Here is a 16,956-nt window from a genome sequence, read left to right as displayed (position 1 = left end):
CTGCTCAGGAACAGGGGTGGGAAAGGGGGCAGGGCCTGGTATGGACGTGTGAGCATGTGCATCTGCCCGTCCACACTGGCATGTACATACAGGTGTGGGCACACAGGTACACGCAAGGTGGGCTTATGTGAACGCGTGTGTCCAGGGCGAGCACACTGACGTGTGTATACGCCAAGCCTGCATTAGTCGACTTGGACTGCTATAACAAATGCCACAGATAGAATCACTTAAACAATTTCTTCCTCACAGTTCGGGAGGCTGAGAAGTCCAAGATCAAGGTGCTGGCAGACTCAGTTCCTGGCGGGGGCCCCCTTCCTGGCTTGCAGATGGTCAGATACCTTCTCACTGTGTCTCACGTCGTGGGAGAGAGATGAATCGAGCTTTCTGGTTTCTCTTTTTTTTTTTTTTTTTTTGTGGTAAACTGGCCTCTCACTGTTGTGGCCTCTCCCGTTGCAGAGCACAGGCTCCAGACGCGCAGGCTCAGCGGCCATGGCTCACGGGCCCAGCCGCTCCGCGGCATGTGGGATCTTCGCAGACTGGGGCACGAACCCGTGTCCCCTGCATCGGCAGGTGGACTCTCAACCACTGCGCCACCAGGGAAGCCCTCTCTTCTTTTAAGGGCACTAATCCCATCATGAGGGCCCCACCCTCATGACCTCATCTAACTCTAATTACCTCCCAAAGGCCCCACCTCCTAGTACCATCACATTGGGGGTTACAATGCAGTCTATAGCAAGTCCTGTCCTTGGAAATACCACATGTGTATCTATATGTCCCGTCATGCGTGTGAGCACTTGACTAGATAAGCCCAGAGTGGCTGCAGACGGAAGCTAGGGCTCCTCCAATCCCGACCTCCTTCTCCTTGCTCACCCTGAGTCTCTGATCCATGTCCCAACCCTGTGCCCACCAGGCAGCTTTGTCTCCTATTTAACTGAGAAAACTGCAACCGTAACTGAACATTGTCGACGTCTGCCACCATGTTTCCTAAGTTTCCCCCAATCACAGCAGAAAGTCCAGTCCTCCCACTGGGGCTCTGCATCCAGCCTCTCCCACCAGCAGCCATCTGCCTTCTCCTTGGGTCTCTGCCCCTTCCCTCTCTCCTGGCTCCTTCCCATCACCAGTTAAATAAACCCAAGTCTCTCCTATCTTAACACAAACCAACCAACCAACCTTCCTTGGAGGCCACGTCTCCTTCCAGGGCCACACTGTCTCTTTCTCCACTTCACAGCCAAACTTCACAAAGCTCCTGTCTGCCTCCCCTGCCTCCACTCTCTAACCTCATCCAAACTGCGCTCTGGCTCCCACCCTTCTCTGAAATTGTTTTCACCAACAACACTCATGAGCCCCTGTGCCATTGGTTTCTGAGCTGCCACGTGCTTACAGCTCCCTCCCACACTCTGGCTTCTCCTTCTCAGTATCCTTTGGGGTTTCCTGTAAAATGCTATGATGATCACTTTGTCCTGCACCCACACCTTCCTCAAGGGTCTACGTTCCCCAGAACCTGCTAACTGAACAGTTAACATGACCCTGCACCTCTGGTCATGACTGACTGGAGCAGAGGGCACTTCAGATCCAAATCTCGTTAATCACATGTTCCCTCCGGGCTGGAATTTGGGTCATGGAGGTTCTAGTCCATCTCTTGTTTCTTGTCCTGAGAAGGCAAGTTAGCAGGAAGGTGGGCTGGCCCAGGTAAAAGTAGAGCAGAGAAAATCAGTTGCAGAGAAAGAATGAAGCAGGTGCACAGAGGGGGAAAATAAAAAAGACATGGGCTCAGATAAACAGATAAGCAAATGGTGAGACCATTTGCATTTATTCTTTTTTTAAATTTATTTTTGGCTGCTTTGGGTCTTTGTTGCTGCGTGTGGGCTTTCTCTAGTTGTGGCGAGCAGGGAATACTCTTCATTGCAATACGTGGGCTTCCCATTGCGGTAGCCCACGCGGGCTCTTGTTGCGGAGCATGGGCTCTAGGCATGCGGGCTTCAGTAGTTGCAGCATTCAGGCTCAGTAGTTGTGGCGCACGGGCTTAGTTGCTCTGCAGCATGTGAGATCTTCCCCTACCAGGGCTCGAACCCATGTCCCCTGCGTTGGCAGGCAGATTCTTAACCACTGCGCCACCAGGGAAGTCCCTGCGTTGATTCTTAATGGATTCCACGTCCCAATTCTCTCTCAGCCCTGGATGCACTTTCTGCCCCTGGGTTCTATCAACTATTTTGACTTCTCTGAATAAACTCCTTTTTCTCAAAGATAAACTCAAGTGTTTCTGTTCCTTATAACCAAACAATTCCAAAAGCAATTCCTTTATCAGCTCTTAATGATCATCTCTCAAAACTCTTCCTAGGACCTCTTCCTCTAGGATTCTTTACCAGCACTGTCCAGTGAAAATATAATGCAAGCCACTTGTGTAATTTTAAAATTCCTAGTAACTATTAAAAAGATGAAATTAGGGCTTCCCTGGTGGTGCAGTGGTTGGGAGTCCGCCTGCCGATGCAGGGGACAAGGGTTCGTGCCCTGGTCCGGGAGGATCCCACATGCCGTGGAGCGGCTGGGCCCGTGAGCCATGGCTGCTGAGCCTGTGTGTCTGGAGCCTGTGCTCCGCAACGGGAGAGGCCGCAACAGTGAGAGGCCCGCGTACTGCAAAAAAAAAAAAAAAAGATGAAATTAATTTTAATACTATAGTAATCTTTTTATTTAACCCAATATATCCATATATTACCATCCCAACATGTAATCAATAGAAAAGTTATCAATGAGATATTTTATAGCCTTTAATTCATACTGAGTCTTCAAAATCCATATGTATTTTACCCTAACAGTGTATCTCCTTTAGGATTAGCTCAGTTCAGATGCCCAGTAGTAGCTAGTGGCTACCATACTGGACAACTCAGACACACAGCGGGGCTTCAATTATCAGCCACGGAGCTAATTACTCTCAAGTCTGTATTTAGATATTTGTGAGAGAGTACTTAATAAACATGAACTAAATCATATTGCCCCCATGCTTCAATTTTTTGGTAATGTCCCATCGGGATGAAGTCTAAACTCTGTTACGGGGCCCATCGTGATCAGGCTCCAACCTGCCCCAATGGCTTCAGTTTTTAACACCCTCTACCTTGCACCCTGAAATCTAGCCTCATTTCACTTCTTTCAGTTCCTAGACTGCAACAGCTCCTCTTATGCCTGCCCCTCATCCCTGCCCGGCACCTGACTTCTCTCCATCCCACCTCCACAACATTTGACTTAGGGTCAGCTGACAATGGGACCACCAATGTCTCCCCTTGGCTTGAGTGGGTCTCAACCTGCAGGGAGAAGAATTGGATTCAGTGAAGAACACTGGCACTCTCACCCACCCCCATCTTTCAGTTGTCCAGAATTCAGGGTGGCTCCCGAGATGTCCTAGCTCTTCCTGTGCTGTATCCAGGGGTTTACTGCAAAGACACACAGGAAGGTAAGGGAAGATGCCCAGGAAAGCAGCTCCTAGTCACATGTTCAGGACTCCTGGTGACCTGGGATGCTGGTGTCAGGTTGTACTGACCGCCCCCCCCCCCCATATATGCCATTCCTCTGGCCATTCCCAACTCCCCATCTGGATTCCACCCTCTCTCCATGTCTGCTCGTTCCTCCACAACTCCAGCTCCTCCCACTTTCCCTATCTGCTTCTCTCTGTCCCTGAACTGGCTCAGTGAATTGCCACCCAATGTGGAGCACCTCACTTGGGGGGCGTCCTCAAACTGAGCCACTTCATTGGTTACTAGACTCACATCCAGCCTTTAAATGGCAGTCTTTGGATTAATTTCTAACTTATATACTACTCATTGGCCGGAGTAGCCAAGCCACAAGGCATAAAGCTCAGAGTCTGGCTCCTTGCTCCGAATGTTGTAGACCTGGCAGGTGCTTGGCGTCGGCCAGACTTCTCTCCGGGTCAATCATTGCAACTCACGCTTAGGGCCTGTGATCTGAGCAAGAGTGTTTCTTTATCTGTAAACTATTTTATTTGAAAAGTCTCACAAAATAATCAACATCACAGGTAGTCACACACCTTAAATCCCACTTATTTAATGGAATAAAATTATACAAAATCTGGATGTCTCAGAAAATCTGGGATATGTGATGGCTGCTAACATAGTAGAAAAAGCAATGGAATCAAGAGGCCTGCGTTCTAGATATGCTTGCTGTGTGATCCTAGACAAATCCCTTGCCTACTCTGGGCCTTGGTCTCCTCATCTGCACAATAGAAGTTTTCACCTGTGTGATGGGGTTCATCACTAATGGCACGTGGTTCTGTGGCTCTTGGCCAGTCGGAAGTCCTCAGATTTGACCCCTTCTCGGTGAGCATGCCCAGAACTTAAGTCCACATTCCAGTGAGCACAGGGGAGTCCAACTCTGGGTGTTTAATGACCCAGAATGTTCCTTAAAGGATAGTTCCTGGCTCTACAAATCATTTGCCAAGGGAGCAATTCCATCCAGAAACTCTCCATGAGCTGAGAGGCTGGTGGGGAATCCCCTCACTAACCAGATAATTCCGGGAGCCAACCACAGTTCGGTCCCTAGAGTTTCCAGTTGAGCCTTTTCCAGACTTAGGCTGGCTTGGAGCTGGTCAGACACTAGGGAGGGAGCTCTTCTCCCAGGCAGGACTGGACACAGGATCAGAGAAGAAGGGTGCTTGTAGGGGCCCACAATCTCCCCCACTGCACTTGGCACTCCACCCACTCCCCCATGAGGGCACCAAGTCCTGGCAGGAGACTGGCCCCAGAACCCCCAAGCTGTTTGTCCAGCTGTCCTCACATCCCCAGGCCACAAGGTTCTTATGTACCTTGGCCTGGAAAATGTTGTCAGGTATCTGGACACCCATGGGGTCCCAGCCCAGAACCAACACAAGGTGGGAGGAGGGAAGCTGGGCTGAGTCTCATACCTCTCTGGGCCTCCCCTATTCTCTTCTGTACATATGAGGTCACATGGTCACCAAGAGCTCTTTAGCTGGGCAGTCCACACCTCCAGAGTACCAGTTAAGAACTTGGTTGGCTTTGAAGTTAGACAGAATAGGTTTGAACTAGCGTAAGACTTTATGTACCCAGGACTTCGATAGACAATATATACTCCCCCAACTTCATACACAAAAGTGTAGTTTGTGTAAAGTGTGCAAAGCTAACAGAGCATCTTGACTCCTTACAAGAGAAGTCAGAAGTCAAACTGCTTCCCCTCAATAAGACTTGGAGATTTGTGCCCAGAAGAATTGAGAAATGCCCCTTCCCTTCACGGCCCTTGGCATCAGCTAATTTGTACAGGGCCTGGCATACCTCCTGTAAAACTATGGAACCCTAATAATCCATTGTGTTCAGACATATGCCAACATCTCTGAAGTGGGCTAGAGGAGCAGTCAATGGGTGGCAGATTACAGAGAGGGACAGCCAGAGACCCCAAATGAAAACACACCACGAAGGGCAAAAAAGAGTCTAATATGGTAACCCAAGCCCAGCGATCGAGTTAGAACATGGTGGGAAAGGGTGTTGGCCTGGACACAGGGAGACCAGGGTCTTGATTCGGCCACTCCAGTGGCAAAACTGGCTGGGTAGGCGCAGCTAGGGGAAGACTTGCAGCACTTTGGAGCCTGCAAGTCTGCTGTTATTCTGGGGAGGCAGAGGAGTTCTCATGTTCACCTTGCAAACATTTGCCCATTCACATAAGCATGTGGGGATTCTTAGAAATATGTTGGTAGGAGTCATCCGTCTGACTGCACTGCCCTTTGCCAAGCAGGTATGGGATTGATCACTATACAAAAGAAGTTTGAGGACATCTTCTAGGGTAGGGTTTCTTAGCACTATTGACATTTTAGCTCCAGAAAATTATTGGTTATGGAGACCTGTCCTGTGCACTGTAGGATGTTGAGTAGCATCCCTGGGACTCTACCCACTAGATGCCAGTGGTACCACCACCCCCAGTGGTGACAACCAAAAATGTCTACAGATGTCCCCGGGGGAAAAATCTCCCCCAATCGGGAATCACAGTTCTGAGGGTAAGATGTGCCTAGGCACATTTTCTCTCTAAAAATCAGTGTGATAGTGTCACCTTTTTACCAGAAACAAACAATAAGAACAGCTCATGATCACTGAGCCACAGGGCAGGGACCACCTTAAGATCTTTACCTGTATTTGTTCTTTTAACCCTCCAAAAACCCAATGAGGCATACACAACCGTCATCCCCATCTTGCAAACAAGAACACTGAGATACAGAAAGTTCAGCAACTTGCCCATGGCCAGCAAGTGTGGAGTGAGGATTTGGATCCAAGTAAGCTGACTCCAGAGTCCATGGTTTATATAATATACACTATGCAAAGTAAAAGCAAGAAGCTGTAATCCACTCTGTTGACCTCCCCAACCCATGATCCAACCAATCAGATCCCATAGAAACACATCCAATCAGAGCTTGGCACTGCCCTGAGCAGGAGTGAACTGGACGCAGGAACCAAACCATTGGGGAAATCAAGTGAATGTCTTAGACTTGTGGCTAAAAGTAAAACAAGTTCATGCTCATTGAGAAGAAGGAGGAGAAGGAGGAGGAGGAGAAGAAGGAGGAGGAGGAGGAGGAGGAGGAGGAGGAGGAGGAGGAGGAGGAGGAGGGGAGGAGGAGGGGGAGAAGAAGAAGAAGGAGAAGAAGAAGAAGAAGAGGAAGAGGAAAAAGGAGGAGGGGAAGGGGAGGGGGAGGAGGGGGAGGAGAAGCTATAGACAGAAGACAAGACAAAGGGAAATTTTGAATCGGGATGAGGAAGAAAGTAAAAGCTGAGATACTGGAAGACTCAGTCTACATCACATAAGATGTTGGTCTTAGGTCCCACTGCTTCAAAAGCAGCCTCTGACCTCTACTGTGTCTTCCAATTGAACAAAGCCGTGGTCCTATAAGATGTAAGCTGTCCCCAGAAGACCAAAGACCGGGGTTGCCAATTTTAGCAAATAGTACAGGATAGTGGGAAGCAGCCGCATAGCACAGGGAGATCAGCTCGGTGCTTTGTGACCACCTAGAGGGGTGGGGTAGGGAGGGTGGGAGGGAGATGCAAGAGGGAGGGTTTATGGGGATATATGTATACATATAGCTAATTCACTGTGTGATACAGCAGAAACTAACACAACAATGTAAAGCAATTATACTCCAATAAAGATGTTAAGAAAAAAACAAAAGAATACAGGAAACACAGTTAAATTTGAATTTCAGGTCAATGAGTACTTTTTTAGTAGAAGTATGTCCCATGTAAATATTAGGGACATTCTTAACACTAAAGAAAAAAATTTATTTGATGATCTGAAATTCAAGTTAAGTGGGCAACCTGTATTTTCTCTGGCAACCCCTCCCCAAGACTGTCCCTTTGGATCCTGCCCACTAAAAGGGACAGAAGCCCCACAAGAGGCCAGCACACTTCCCAGAGCCCAATCCCCTCACTAAAAGGAAGACAAAAGGTCCCACACTTTCCCCTCCTGCCCCCAGGTGCCCAGTACAATCTGCTCCCATCACCCCCACTTCAGTCCACCCTCTCCTGCCCTTTATACCCATGTGGAGAAATTCCACTGATACAAGGATACTTGGAGGGTTAATCCTTCTGATACCAAGTCACACTTTAACTCATTCCCTCCAGGCCAAGGATTAAATACTGCCCCTGTAGGGGTCAGGGCTACAGCAGACCCCAAAAGCTGAGAAACACCCCACACACTCACACCAAGTGAGGAGAGGCTGCCAAGGAAAGGGAGGGACGGAACAAGGAGAGAGAAGAAAGGAGGGGCTGCCTGGCCGGGCTGCTGTCCCCCCTACAGAGCCAGCTCAGATTCAGTTCCAGGAGCAGCTTGGCTGCGGAAGCAACGGCAGTCCCTCTCCACCAGGGAAGGGCAGCGGGCGGACCGGCACACAGACGGAGGGCCTGGGGCTGGAAGTCCTCAGCCCCCAGCCTCTCGGCCAGGCCTGACCCCATGGCCTTCAATGACCTCCTGCTGCAGGTGGGGGGCGCCGGCCGCTTCCAGCAGATCCAGGTCACTCTGGTGGTCCTCCCCCTGCTCCTGATGGCCTCCCACAACACCCTGCAGAACTTCACCGCCGCTGTCCCCACCCACCACTGCCGCCCGCCTGCCGACACCAACCTCAGCAAGGACGGAGAGCTGGACGCCTGGCTGCCCCGGGACAGGCAGGGGCGGCCCGAGTCCTGCCTCCGCTTCACCTCCCCCCAGCGGGGGCTGCCCTTTCCCAACGGCACAGAGACCAATGGCACGGGGGCCACAGAGCCCTGCACCCACGGCTGGATCTATGACAATAGCACCTTCCCTTCCACCATCGTGATGGAGGTGAGGAGACCTGGGCCCCTCTGTACACCATCCAGAGTGTGCTTTCCCCTCTGACACACACACACACACACACACACACACACACACACACAGACTGTCTCAAATTCTCCAGAGGCCAAGATGGGAAAATGGAGAAAGGGGTTCAAGATGGGGGTCTCTGTAGGAAAGAGGGAGGTGGGAGTTGTAGGGGTCAAGAAAAGTCTCTCAGCTCCTGGGGCCAAAGAGAAGAGTCAGGGGAAGAGGGTGACACAGGCCTCAGAGGACCAGCCGGAAGGAGGGCAAGGGGCTGCCCTGCAGCCCAGGCTCGCCTTGGCCTGACCCTTGCCCCCTCTCCCCACAGTGGGACCTCGTGTGTTCTCGTAGGGCCTTACGCCAGCTGGCTCAGTCCTTGTACATGGTAGGGGTGCTTCTCGGAGCCATGGTATTCGGGCACCTGGCAGACAGGTCAGTCCTGGGCAGGGCCAAGGAGCCGGGCTGGGACTGGGGGCTCCTCAGCTGGGCTTGGGGGGCCTAGGTGGGAGGTTGGCATCACCAGCTGGGGCTCGTTTGAGGACCTATAGCACAGCCTCATGATCAGTCACGGGTCCTGCAAAGACCCCCACCCCAGGGACTCACCCAGGGCAAGCGCCCCTCTCCCAGCTTAGCCTGGCCCTGCTGGTCCTCAGGACCCCTGTTGCAGGTCTTCCTTCCCCCGACAGGCTGGGCCGCCGGAAGGTGCTCATCTTGAACTACCTGCAGACGGCTGTGTCAGGAACCTGCACCGCCTTTGCTCCCAGCTTCCCCGTCTACTGCGCCTTCCGGCTCCTCTCGGGCATGTCGCTGGCTGGCATTTCCCTCAACTGCATGACACTGAGTGAGGGAGGCCGGAAGGGCAGGGCAGGCCCCTACCCACTCCCTTCCGACCACCCAGCCCTGCAGCCCCTTTCCAGCCTCCTCTCCCAGCCCACCCCTCCTGCACTCAGCCTGTCCTGCCCTTCCAGCCAACATAACAGCCTTTTTCCCGGGGCTCACACCTTCCTGACCTCTCATTTAAACATGTGATTGCAAAGTCCATTGTTAGGGCCAGGTAATTCCCATAAATGACTGAAGCAGACAACAGGCCCTAGGCAGTGGTGAGGACTGTCTCTGAAAGATAGTCACATCCATCCAGACGGGCCACAGCCACTCAGCTGCTCCAGCCAAGAAGTCTCGGGGCTGTCAGATCTTCCCCCACCCTTTTTTATCAGTGTAAAATATCCCAATTTTTTTTAACATTTGCAATTAATTCTCATATTTTTAACATAGGGCAAGCCAGCATCATATAGACCAAACACATTTATGGACTGAGCATGGCCTGTCCATGAGTCATCAGTGTGCCTCCTTGGATAAGTCACCCCCCTTCTCCCTGTTTCTCAGATGAGGAACCTGAGGCTGGGGAGAAGGGAAAGGATTTACCCAAGCCCAGAGGGGAATCTAAGGATTTGGGATTCTCCAGACTAAAGGAATTAACCAGGACAAGGCTAGGGCTGGGGCAGGACACCTAGAGAATCCAGTCCCAAAGGCCAATCTAAGTCTTCAAGCCACTGCCCCAGCTGCCAAATCAGGAGCCCACAAGGAACGAAACTGGACCTCTTCAGACAGAAGCAGAGAGGTGGTCCTACTCCCACCTCAATTCTCCAGAGTGAGGAAAGCTACTGTCTCCTCTGAGTTGCTCTGGCCACTGAGGCTGAAATCCAGCCTAGACTGAGAAGGACCAGAGGGGCGGGTGCTGTTGAGAATGGAATGAGTGGTCAGAGATGCTCTGAAGGGAAAGAGGACCCTGGCCAGGACAGTAGGTTGGAGAGGAGCAAAAACACACAGCAGGGGAGTGGAGGGGACAAGTCCTGGGGATTCCAAACCTACCTCCCATCCCCACCTCCATCACAAGCCCCCCACTCCCCCTCCCATGGCCCCCAACCTCGTTTGATGTATCTTCCACTGAGCCTTGGGACAGACCAAGGTTTGAACAGAGAGAGGGGTCTTGGTGGGCTCCACGGGTCTCCACCCACCTGGCACCCAGTAAGTTCCACCACTCTGTTCTGACCCTCTTTTCAGATGTGGAGTGGATGCCCATCCACACGCGGGCCTGTGTGGGCACCCTGATTGGCTATGTCTACAGCCTGGGCCAGTTTCTCCTGGCTGGTGTGGCCTATGCTGTGCCCCACTGGCGCTACCTGCAGCTGCTGGTCTCCGTGCCCTTTTTTGCCTTCTTCATCTACTCCTGGTGCGTGGGGCCCAGAGGGATGCGAGGGACAAGACTTCCCCCAGGTGTCGCCCGCAGAATCAGAGAAGGTCAAACCCAGGCCAGTGACTCAGTGTGACCAATGGGGAAACTGAGGCTCTGGGGGGAAGGACTTGCCCCAGGGTGTCCGGTTCTTTGGCTTCCCCAGCTCCCCCCAGCTCTCCAGCCTACCTGACCTGCTCCCTATACCCAGCACCCAAGGGCTGAGCTCCCGTGTTGGGGAATAAGTCATCACCAAGCTGGGCACTGCCTTATGGTCCTAGAGATTGGGGTGTGGCAAAGTCCTGGGTTCCCAATCTTACATAAAGTCCCACTGCAGACCTCTGGAAAGCCCATGCCCTACCTCCAGCCCCAGTGACTGGAACTGAAGCCACGCCAACACCCACGCTCACCCCTGCTCCCAGGTTCTTCATCGAGTCGGCCCGCTGGTACTCCTCCTCTGGGAGGCTGGACCTCACCCTGAAGGCCCTGCAAAGAGTGGCCTGGATCAATGGGAAGCGGGAAGAGGGGGCCAGTCTAAGTATGGAGGTGAGACCCCTGAGACCTCCCGTGACACTGCACCAGGGATCCATTCCTAAACCCAGGACTCACAGGGCTTCTCTGAGTGAGGAGCTAGGCTGGGAGGAGCTCCTATGGAAGTCCAAGCCCTGAGCCCGGTCCATCCCGGCAGGTGCTCCGGGCCAGTCTGCAGAAGGAGCTGACCCTGGGCAAGGGCCAGGCCTCGGCCATGGAGCTGCTGCGCTGTCCTGCCCTTCGCCGCCTCTTCCTCTGCCTCTCCATGCTGTGGTAGGCCCAGACAGACAGACTGATGGACAGACAGACAGACCAAGAGACTAAAGACTGGTTGGGGAAAGAGTGGACGCAGGGGATGGAAGAAGGGAGACAAGAGGGAGGAAGTCTGCAGACCAGCTATGAGAGGCAGGAATCCCCCACCAGAGAGAGTCTTAAAGAACCAGATGACCTCCAGCCTCAGTTTGCCTCCAATCCCCAAACTGGGCATCAATCTCTCCATATTCTTCTCCTTTTATCAGCTCTGTTCCAATATGGAAACACTTCATCGGTACTGATGGCCCGCAGAGTCAACAGAATTACATCACAAAGGCAGAGACAAGGCTGGCTTGCAAAACATTGAGAGACATCACTGGCCTTGTGGTGCCTGCCAGAAACACAGGCACAGGCAAAACTCATCTCTGAAAGTACACTCTGGCCAGGGTTGAGACCAGCCAAAAATCTTCCTTTCCCACTGCAACATCACCCATTACCCCTCTTACGTGCTACTCTCCCAACCCCATCATCATAGCAATCCCATGACAATTAAGAGAAACATGGTCAGAAGGAACAATCCTGCCAATGAATCCTTTGCTTCCAATTTGGGCTTTACTCCAGGTTGTGGGTTCTGTCCTACAACCTGAGCTTTATATTCTGGGCTCTTGACATCTTAAGAAGCACAACCACCATCCCAGGACCACGGACAGGTCCCGGAACACTGGCCTCTCCCAACATCTTGGCCCTAAATATATGGCTTCGGATATCCACTCGTCCTCCCTCAGTCCAGTATCAATAGATAACATAAAGACTAAAACTGTGTAAATGCTACATGGCAACTGAGTGAAAAGTCCCTAATACACTGGGGACACTATCAGAAGACTGAGAAATCTGGGGTATCGGAGGACTACCCCAATACTTAAAGTGCATACTAAGTGACAGAAGAAACATTAGGCAAGGTAGATTCCAGGTTCTTAAACAGGGTAACCCGTGCAGCTCACCCCTGTTCTGGATGAGCACGCCCCCGCCTTTAATCTTCCTAACAAACTCCATACCCCTCATCCCTTCCCCCCAGGTTTGCCACTAGCTTTGCCTACTATGGGCTGGTCATGGACCTGCAGGGTTTTGGGGTCAGCATCTACCTAATCCAGGTGATCTTTGGTGCTGTGGACCTGCCTGCCAAGCTTGTGGGCTTCCTTGTCATCAACTCTATGGGCCGCCGGCCTGCCCAGATGGCCTCACTGCTGCTGGCAGGCGTCTGCATCCTGATCAATGGGGTGGTACCCCAGGGTGAGCACCCATGAACATCTTGGCCCCTCATCCTTGGCCACACCCCCAGACATGACCCAACTTCTCAGCCCGCACTCCCAAGATCTGCTGACCCCCTCTCTTCTCTCTAGATCAGTCCATTGTCCGAACCTCCCTTGCTGTGCTGGGGAAGGGCTGCCTGGCCGCCTCCTTCAACTGCATCTTCCTGTACACTGGGGAGCTGTACCCCACAGTGATTCGGTGAGTGGGAGCTTAATGGGAGGGGCTTGGGGACAAGACATTCGTCCGCACACAGGTCAGACCCGGAGCACAGTCCAGTATGCCCCAGCCCAAGGCCCCGTCCCAGCACCTAACAGTGAAAGGGCTATATCAGCCGCTCAGTACACACCTAGGCTGCCCACTAACCTCTTACCTGACCTAAGGGGAAGATCTGAGCCACCAACTGGGACAGGGTTGGAGGCCAAGAAGACACATCTCAGAGGCAGTTAACTGAAGTCCCCCCCTTGATCTCCAAAGCACAAGTTAGAAGCTGCCACAAAATCTAAATTCCATCTTTAATCAAGTAGTATGTCTAAAACCAAAGACCACAAACATGAAAGTAATTTTTTATCACAGAGCAACCACTTAATAACGGTGGTTCTGGGAGTCGTATGGATAAATACAGCACGGCTTTTTTGAGTGCCAACGTTTCAGGGAGGGGGTATTTTTGCATTAAGACACCAGAAACACATATCTATTTTAAGAATGGGATGCAAAACAACAACAACAAAAAATAGAATGGGGTGCAAAATTCATATGAGATGTCAAAGAAATGCCAGGCTTCCCTAGGCTACTTGGAATGAGAACCGCAAGGGGTCATGGTTACTGTCCTGTACCTTCAAAGGATTTCAGCTGAAAGAACGATAGTATAAAGTAGTACTATGTGCCAGGCACTGTCAAACTGTTTACAAATATCAACTCTTTTGGTCCTCATAACAAGCTTATGAGGTAGGTACTATGATAATTCCCATTTTCCAAATGAGAAAACTGAGCCTCAGAGAGGTTAAGTGCCTTGCCCAAGGTCACACAGCTTATAAGTCAGGAAGCTTAGATTTGAAAGCAAGTAGTTTATCTCCCTAGTCAAAGTTTTTAACCTCTGCTCTCACAGAGAATGTTCTTAACATGCAGAGTCCAGGTCCCTTCCCCTGGGGATTCTAATCCAACAGGTCTGTGTGGAGCTGGGGCAACTGTAAATCAAATCCCTCAGGTGATCTGAGAACAACTGGCCGAACTAAGCTAACTCAACAGTTCAGGAAACCGTCCAGAGAGGGCAAGAGACTTGCCCAAGGTCACAGAGCAAGTTAAAGGCAGAGGCAAAATTCAATCTCCTGATTCTCTGCCCAGAGCCTTTCCCAACCTGTTTTGGTTTTTTTTTTTTAATCTGCAAAATAAATGCCAGATTGGTTAGCTAATCAAATGGGGAACAGAGCATGCACCAGTGGGTCTCCTGGGACTGGGCCTGAGCTGCCCTGGCCCCAAATCCAGCCAGAACCTCAGCATTCATGCCAGAACTCTAACCGGCACCCATCCCCCTGGGTCCCGCAGGCAGACAGGCTTGGGAATGGGCAGCACTCTGGCCCGAGTGGGCAGCATTGTGAGCCCGCTGGTGAGCATGACCGCCGAGATCTACCCCTCCGTGCCTCTCTTTATCTACGGCGCTGTCCCCGTGGCCGCCAGCGCTGCCACTGTCTTCCTGCCGGAGACCCTGGGCCAGCCACTGCCAGACACAGTGCAGGACGTGGAAAACAGGTGGGCCTCCACCCAGAGACAGCAGGGACTCTCCCCGGGTCACACATCCAGGCTGGGGTGGCATTAAGACTCAAACCCAGGCCTCCTCTTCCAGGCCAGGGCTCTTTGTCCCTGTGTCCCCAATTGGCTGAGAGTCTCCTGGAGTCCTTCCTGGGGCTCGCGGCTCCAGGGAGTGGTAGATGTTTGGGGCAGAGAGCTGGTAGCTGGGCACAGCTGAATGGAGAGCCCCCTGGGAGCCCCAGGCTGGCCTGGGGGCTGCATACCGAGGGCACCACTCTCCTGCCCACCCACCCACCCCGACCTGCCGCAGGAGGAGAGGAAAGAGGAGGCAGCAGCGACAGGAGCGAAAGCAGATGGTCCCGCTCCAGGCCTCAGCACAAGCGAAGGACGGACTCTGAGCGCTGAAAAGGAGCCTTACAGAACCCTAAAGGAAGACAGGGTCCTACAGGTCCTGGGCCACTCGCAGGAGAAGGGGGAAGGGGGAATGGTGGCCCAAGTGCTGGGGCTATGGTTCAGGGAGCACTCCCCAGGGACCCCCCTCTCTGAATAGACGCCACGAAGACCGCATATTAAAAGGTTTGTGTGCAGCATCTCCCTTTGTCTCTCCTGTCTCAAAAGTAACAGCCACTCCGCTTCAGCCAGCTTCCAGTCCAAAAGAGCGTACAATCCAGTCCCCCCACCCTCAATCCCCAGGACTTTACAAACCATTCCAGGCAACTGGAGAAGAACCTCTTACCTCGGCCCCCTCCCCTGGCTCTGCTTTCCTCCCTCTTCCCTCCTTCCTTCTCTAACCTATCTAAATATTGCTATTTCTGAGTTTTAAATCCCTTACACTCCACCCCTTCCCTATCAGGCTGGAAAATGACAAGGGACTAAAATGAAAGCAGCCAATCCGAGGCTTTGTTTCAGGATCCTCCCTCTCTGTGAAAGCTCCTGGGAACTTCTGGCAGCAAGGAGGAGAAAAGAGAGCAGCTGTGACGTCAGGGTGCTGATCCCTGCTCCTGTGGATTCCAGCAGGGTCTGGACTCAAAACCAGTTTGCCACTTCCAGCTGTGCACCTGGAGATTCAGCCTGCTAGCTATCCTGACCCTCCGCACTGCGCTTCCCGGCCTTTCTTTGCTGCTCTGCCTCCAGCGGGCCCTGGGTTGGTGGAGGGGAAGGAGGAGAAAAAGGGAGGGTGGAACCCAGCCAGAGAGCCACCTCTGAGTGCTAATTTGGTGCCAGGCACGGTCCTAAGCACTTTGCATGTATTAACGCATTCAGTCCTCCCAGGAGCCTTCTAGAGATAAGTGCTAGGATTATCCCCATTTTACAGGGAAGGAGATCAAGGCACAGAGCGGTTAAGTAACTTGCCCTAGTTCACACAGCTTTTAAATTGCAGTCAGGGTTAGAAGCAGACCACGTGGAATGTGTGTGCCAGGACATCCCCCCTCCCCACAAAATGCCCCGGGGGCTGTGAGGCACTGAGACTTTGGCCTCTTCCACCCCCAGGGCTGTGCTTCTACTCCTCCCTCCAGAGCTGAAAAGAGACAGAGAAGGGGCGGTGGGGGGGTGGAGGAGACCGGATCACATGGTAGGAACCATGTGAAAGGAGGGCTAGAAGGCAGTTTAGGGATCACAGCCAGGAAAAGAGGAATATCCAGTCACCTGCATCAGCAAGGGAGCTCCCTTCAGGGAGGCTGGGGGTGGGGGGTTAGAGTGGGGAGGCCATGGGAAAAGATAGTCCTTTAACACCCACAGGTGGCAGGAAGGAGGGGGCCAGCAGTGCCCTCTAGTACATGTACTTTCTTAGTCATGCTTGTCTGCTGGCACACTGCCCCTTACTCTTTCCCCTGCAAGAGACCCAGCCGCCCAGACCCTCGTCCCCTGGAGAAAGTTCACACGCTCAAGCTGTACACATTGCCTTCCAGGTGGGACCCGAGGGCTCGAGCTGAGTCAGGGCAACCTGGAGAGGGAAGGTGGCCTGGAGCTCCCCTGAAAAAGCCACAAAGCCCTGGGAGAGCTCAAGGCAGCTCAGAAAGCCAGAGGACAGACAGACTGGGCAGAGCTGAAATCACCGTAACCCACCCCACATCCTGGAACATCTGAAACCTTGGTGTTCCCCGATGGTGCTGACATTCCCATGCTCCCCAAGAATTTCTTGGCCATTGTAGGACCCAGTAGATGCCAGCGCACCACCAGCCCCACCCCTGCCGCTATTACTCAGGCAGTGTTGCCCTCGTGGCTGATGAGGGGCACCTAGGATGGCATCTTCTGCTTCTGCAGATGTAGGGGTTCGGGGACCAGTGACTTGCCCTACCCCTGCCTCAAAACCCTGCTAGCAGCTCTGACATTCTGATTCCTGTAGGTCTGTCATCTCTGTGCTTAGATCACCTGGTACCTGCATCTGTCTCAACCAGAGCCAGTCCCTGGCCTGTCCCAGCTGCAAACACCCGCAACTGGTAAAGACCTGGTGCTGACTCAGGTGGCTTGCACCATCTGCACGGACTCCGTTTCCCCAGCTCCTGGCCTGAGACTTCCTGCACTCACCCCATGCCCTTGACCAAATGGAATTC

General features: G+C 52.6%; 1 protein-coding gene across 3 annotated transcripts; it reads left to right on the top strand.

The window, feature by feature from the left end:
* Nucleotides 1–7,662: 7,662 nt before the first annotated feature.
* Nucleotides 7,663–14,991, top strand: LOC116758678 (solute carrier family 22 member 6). Of its 3 annotated transcripts, none has more exons than XM_032641717.1 (10): nucleotides 7,663–8,319; nucleotides 8,660–8,763; nucleotides 9,018–9,172; nucleotides 10,393–10,561; nucleotides 10,984–11,107; nucleotides 11,250–11,365; nucleotides 12,420–12,634; nucleotides 12,745–12,853; nucleotides 14,198–14,401; nucleotides 14,712–14,991. In XM_032641717.1, exons 1-10 carry the CDS (start codon nucleotides 7,951–7,953, stop codon nucleotides 14,797–14,799), a joined length of 1,653 nt encoding a protein of 550 aa, XP_032497608.1. In that variant the 5' UTR covers nucleotides 7,663–7,950; the 3' UTR covers nucleotides 14,800–14,991. The 3 variants fall into 3 exon arrangements, with proteins under 3 accessions (XP_032497608.1, XP_032497607.1, XP_032497609.1); XM_032641716.1 differs by having other exon boundaries at nucleotides 7,669–8,319; nucleotides 10,393–10,629; nucleotides 10,899–11,107; XM_032641718.1 differs by lacking the exon at nucleotides 9,018–9,172 and having other exon boundaries at nucleotides 7,669–8,319; nucleotides 10,393–10,629.
* The last annotated feature ends 1,965 nt before the right edge of the window (nucleotides 14,992–16,956 follow it).

This window comes from Phocoena sinus, chromosome 8 (assembly GCF_008692025.1).
Source record: "Phocoena sinus isolate mPhoSin1 chromosome 8, mPhoSin1.pri, whole genome shotgun sequence".
In the NCBI taxonomy this organism is placed as follows: Eukaryota; Metazoa; Chordata; class Mammalia; order Artiodactyla; family Phocoenidae; genus Phocoena; species Phocoena sinus.
The sequence above is the reverse complement of the archived record's forward strand: the minus strand, read 5'-3'. Positions and strand labels throughout refer to the sequence as shown.

Bases quoted from the DNA above. Each gene is read 5' to 3' on its own strand.
- LOC116758678 (XM_032641716.1), top strand. From the start codon at position 7,951: ATGGCCTTCAATGACCTCCTGCTGCAGGTGGGGGGCGCCGGCCGCTTC. The intron at 10,630-10,898 runs GTCAAACCCAGG...GTCCCACTGCAG, and splicing joins CGCCCGCAGAATCAGAGAAG to ACCTCTGGAAAGCCCATGCC. The intron at 11,108-11,249 runs GTGAGACCCCTG...CCATCCCGGCAG, and splicing joins GGGCCAGTCTAAGTATGGAG to GTGCTCCGGGCCAGTCTGCA.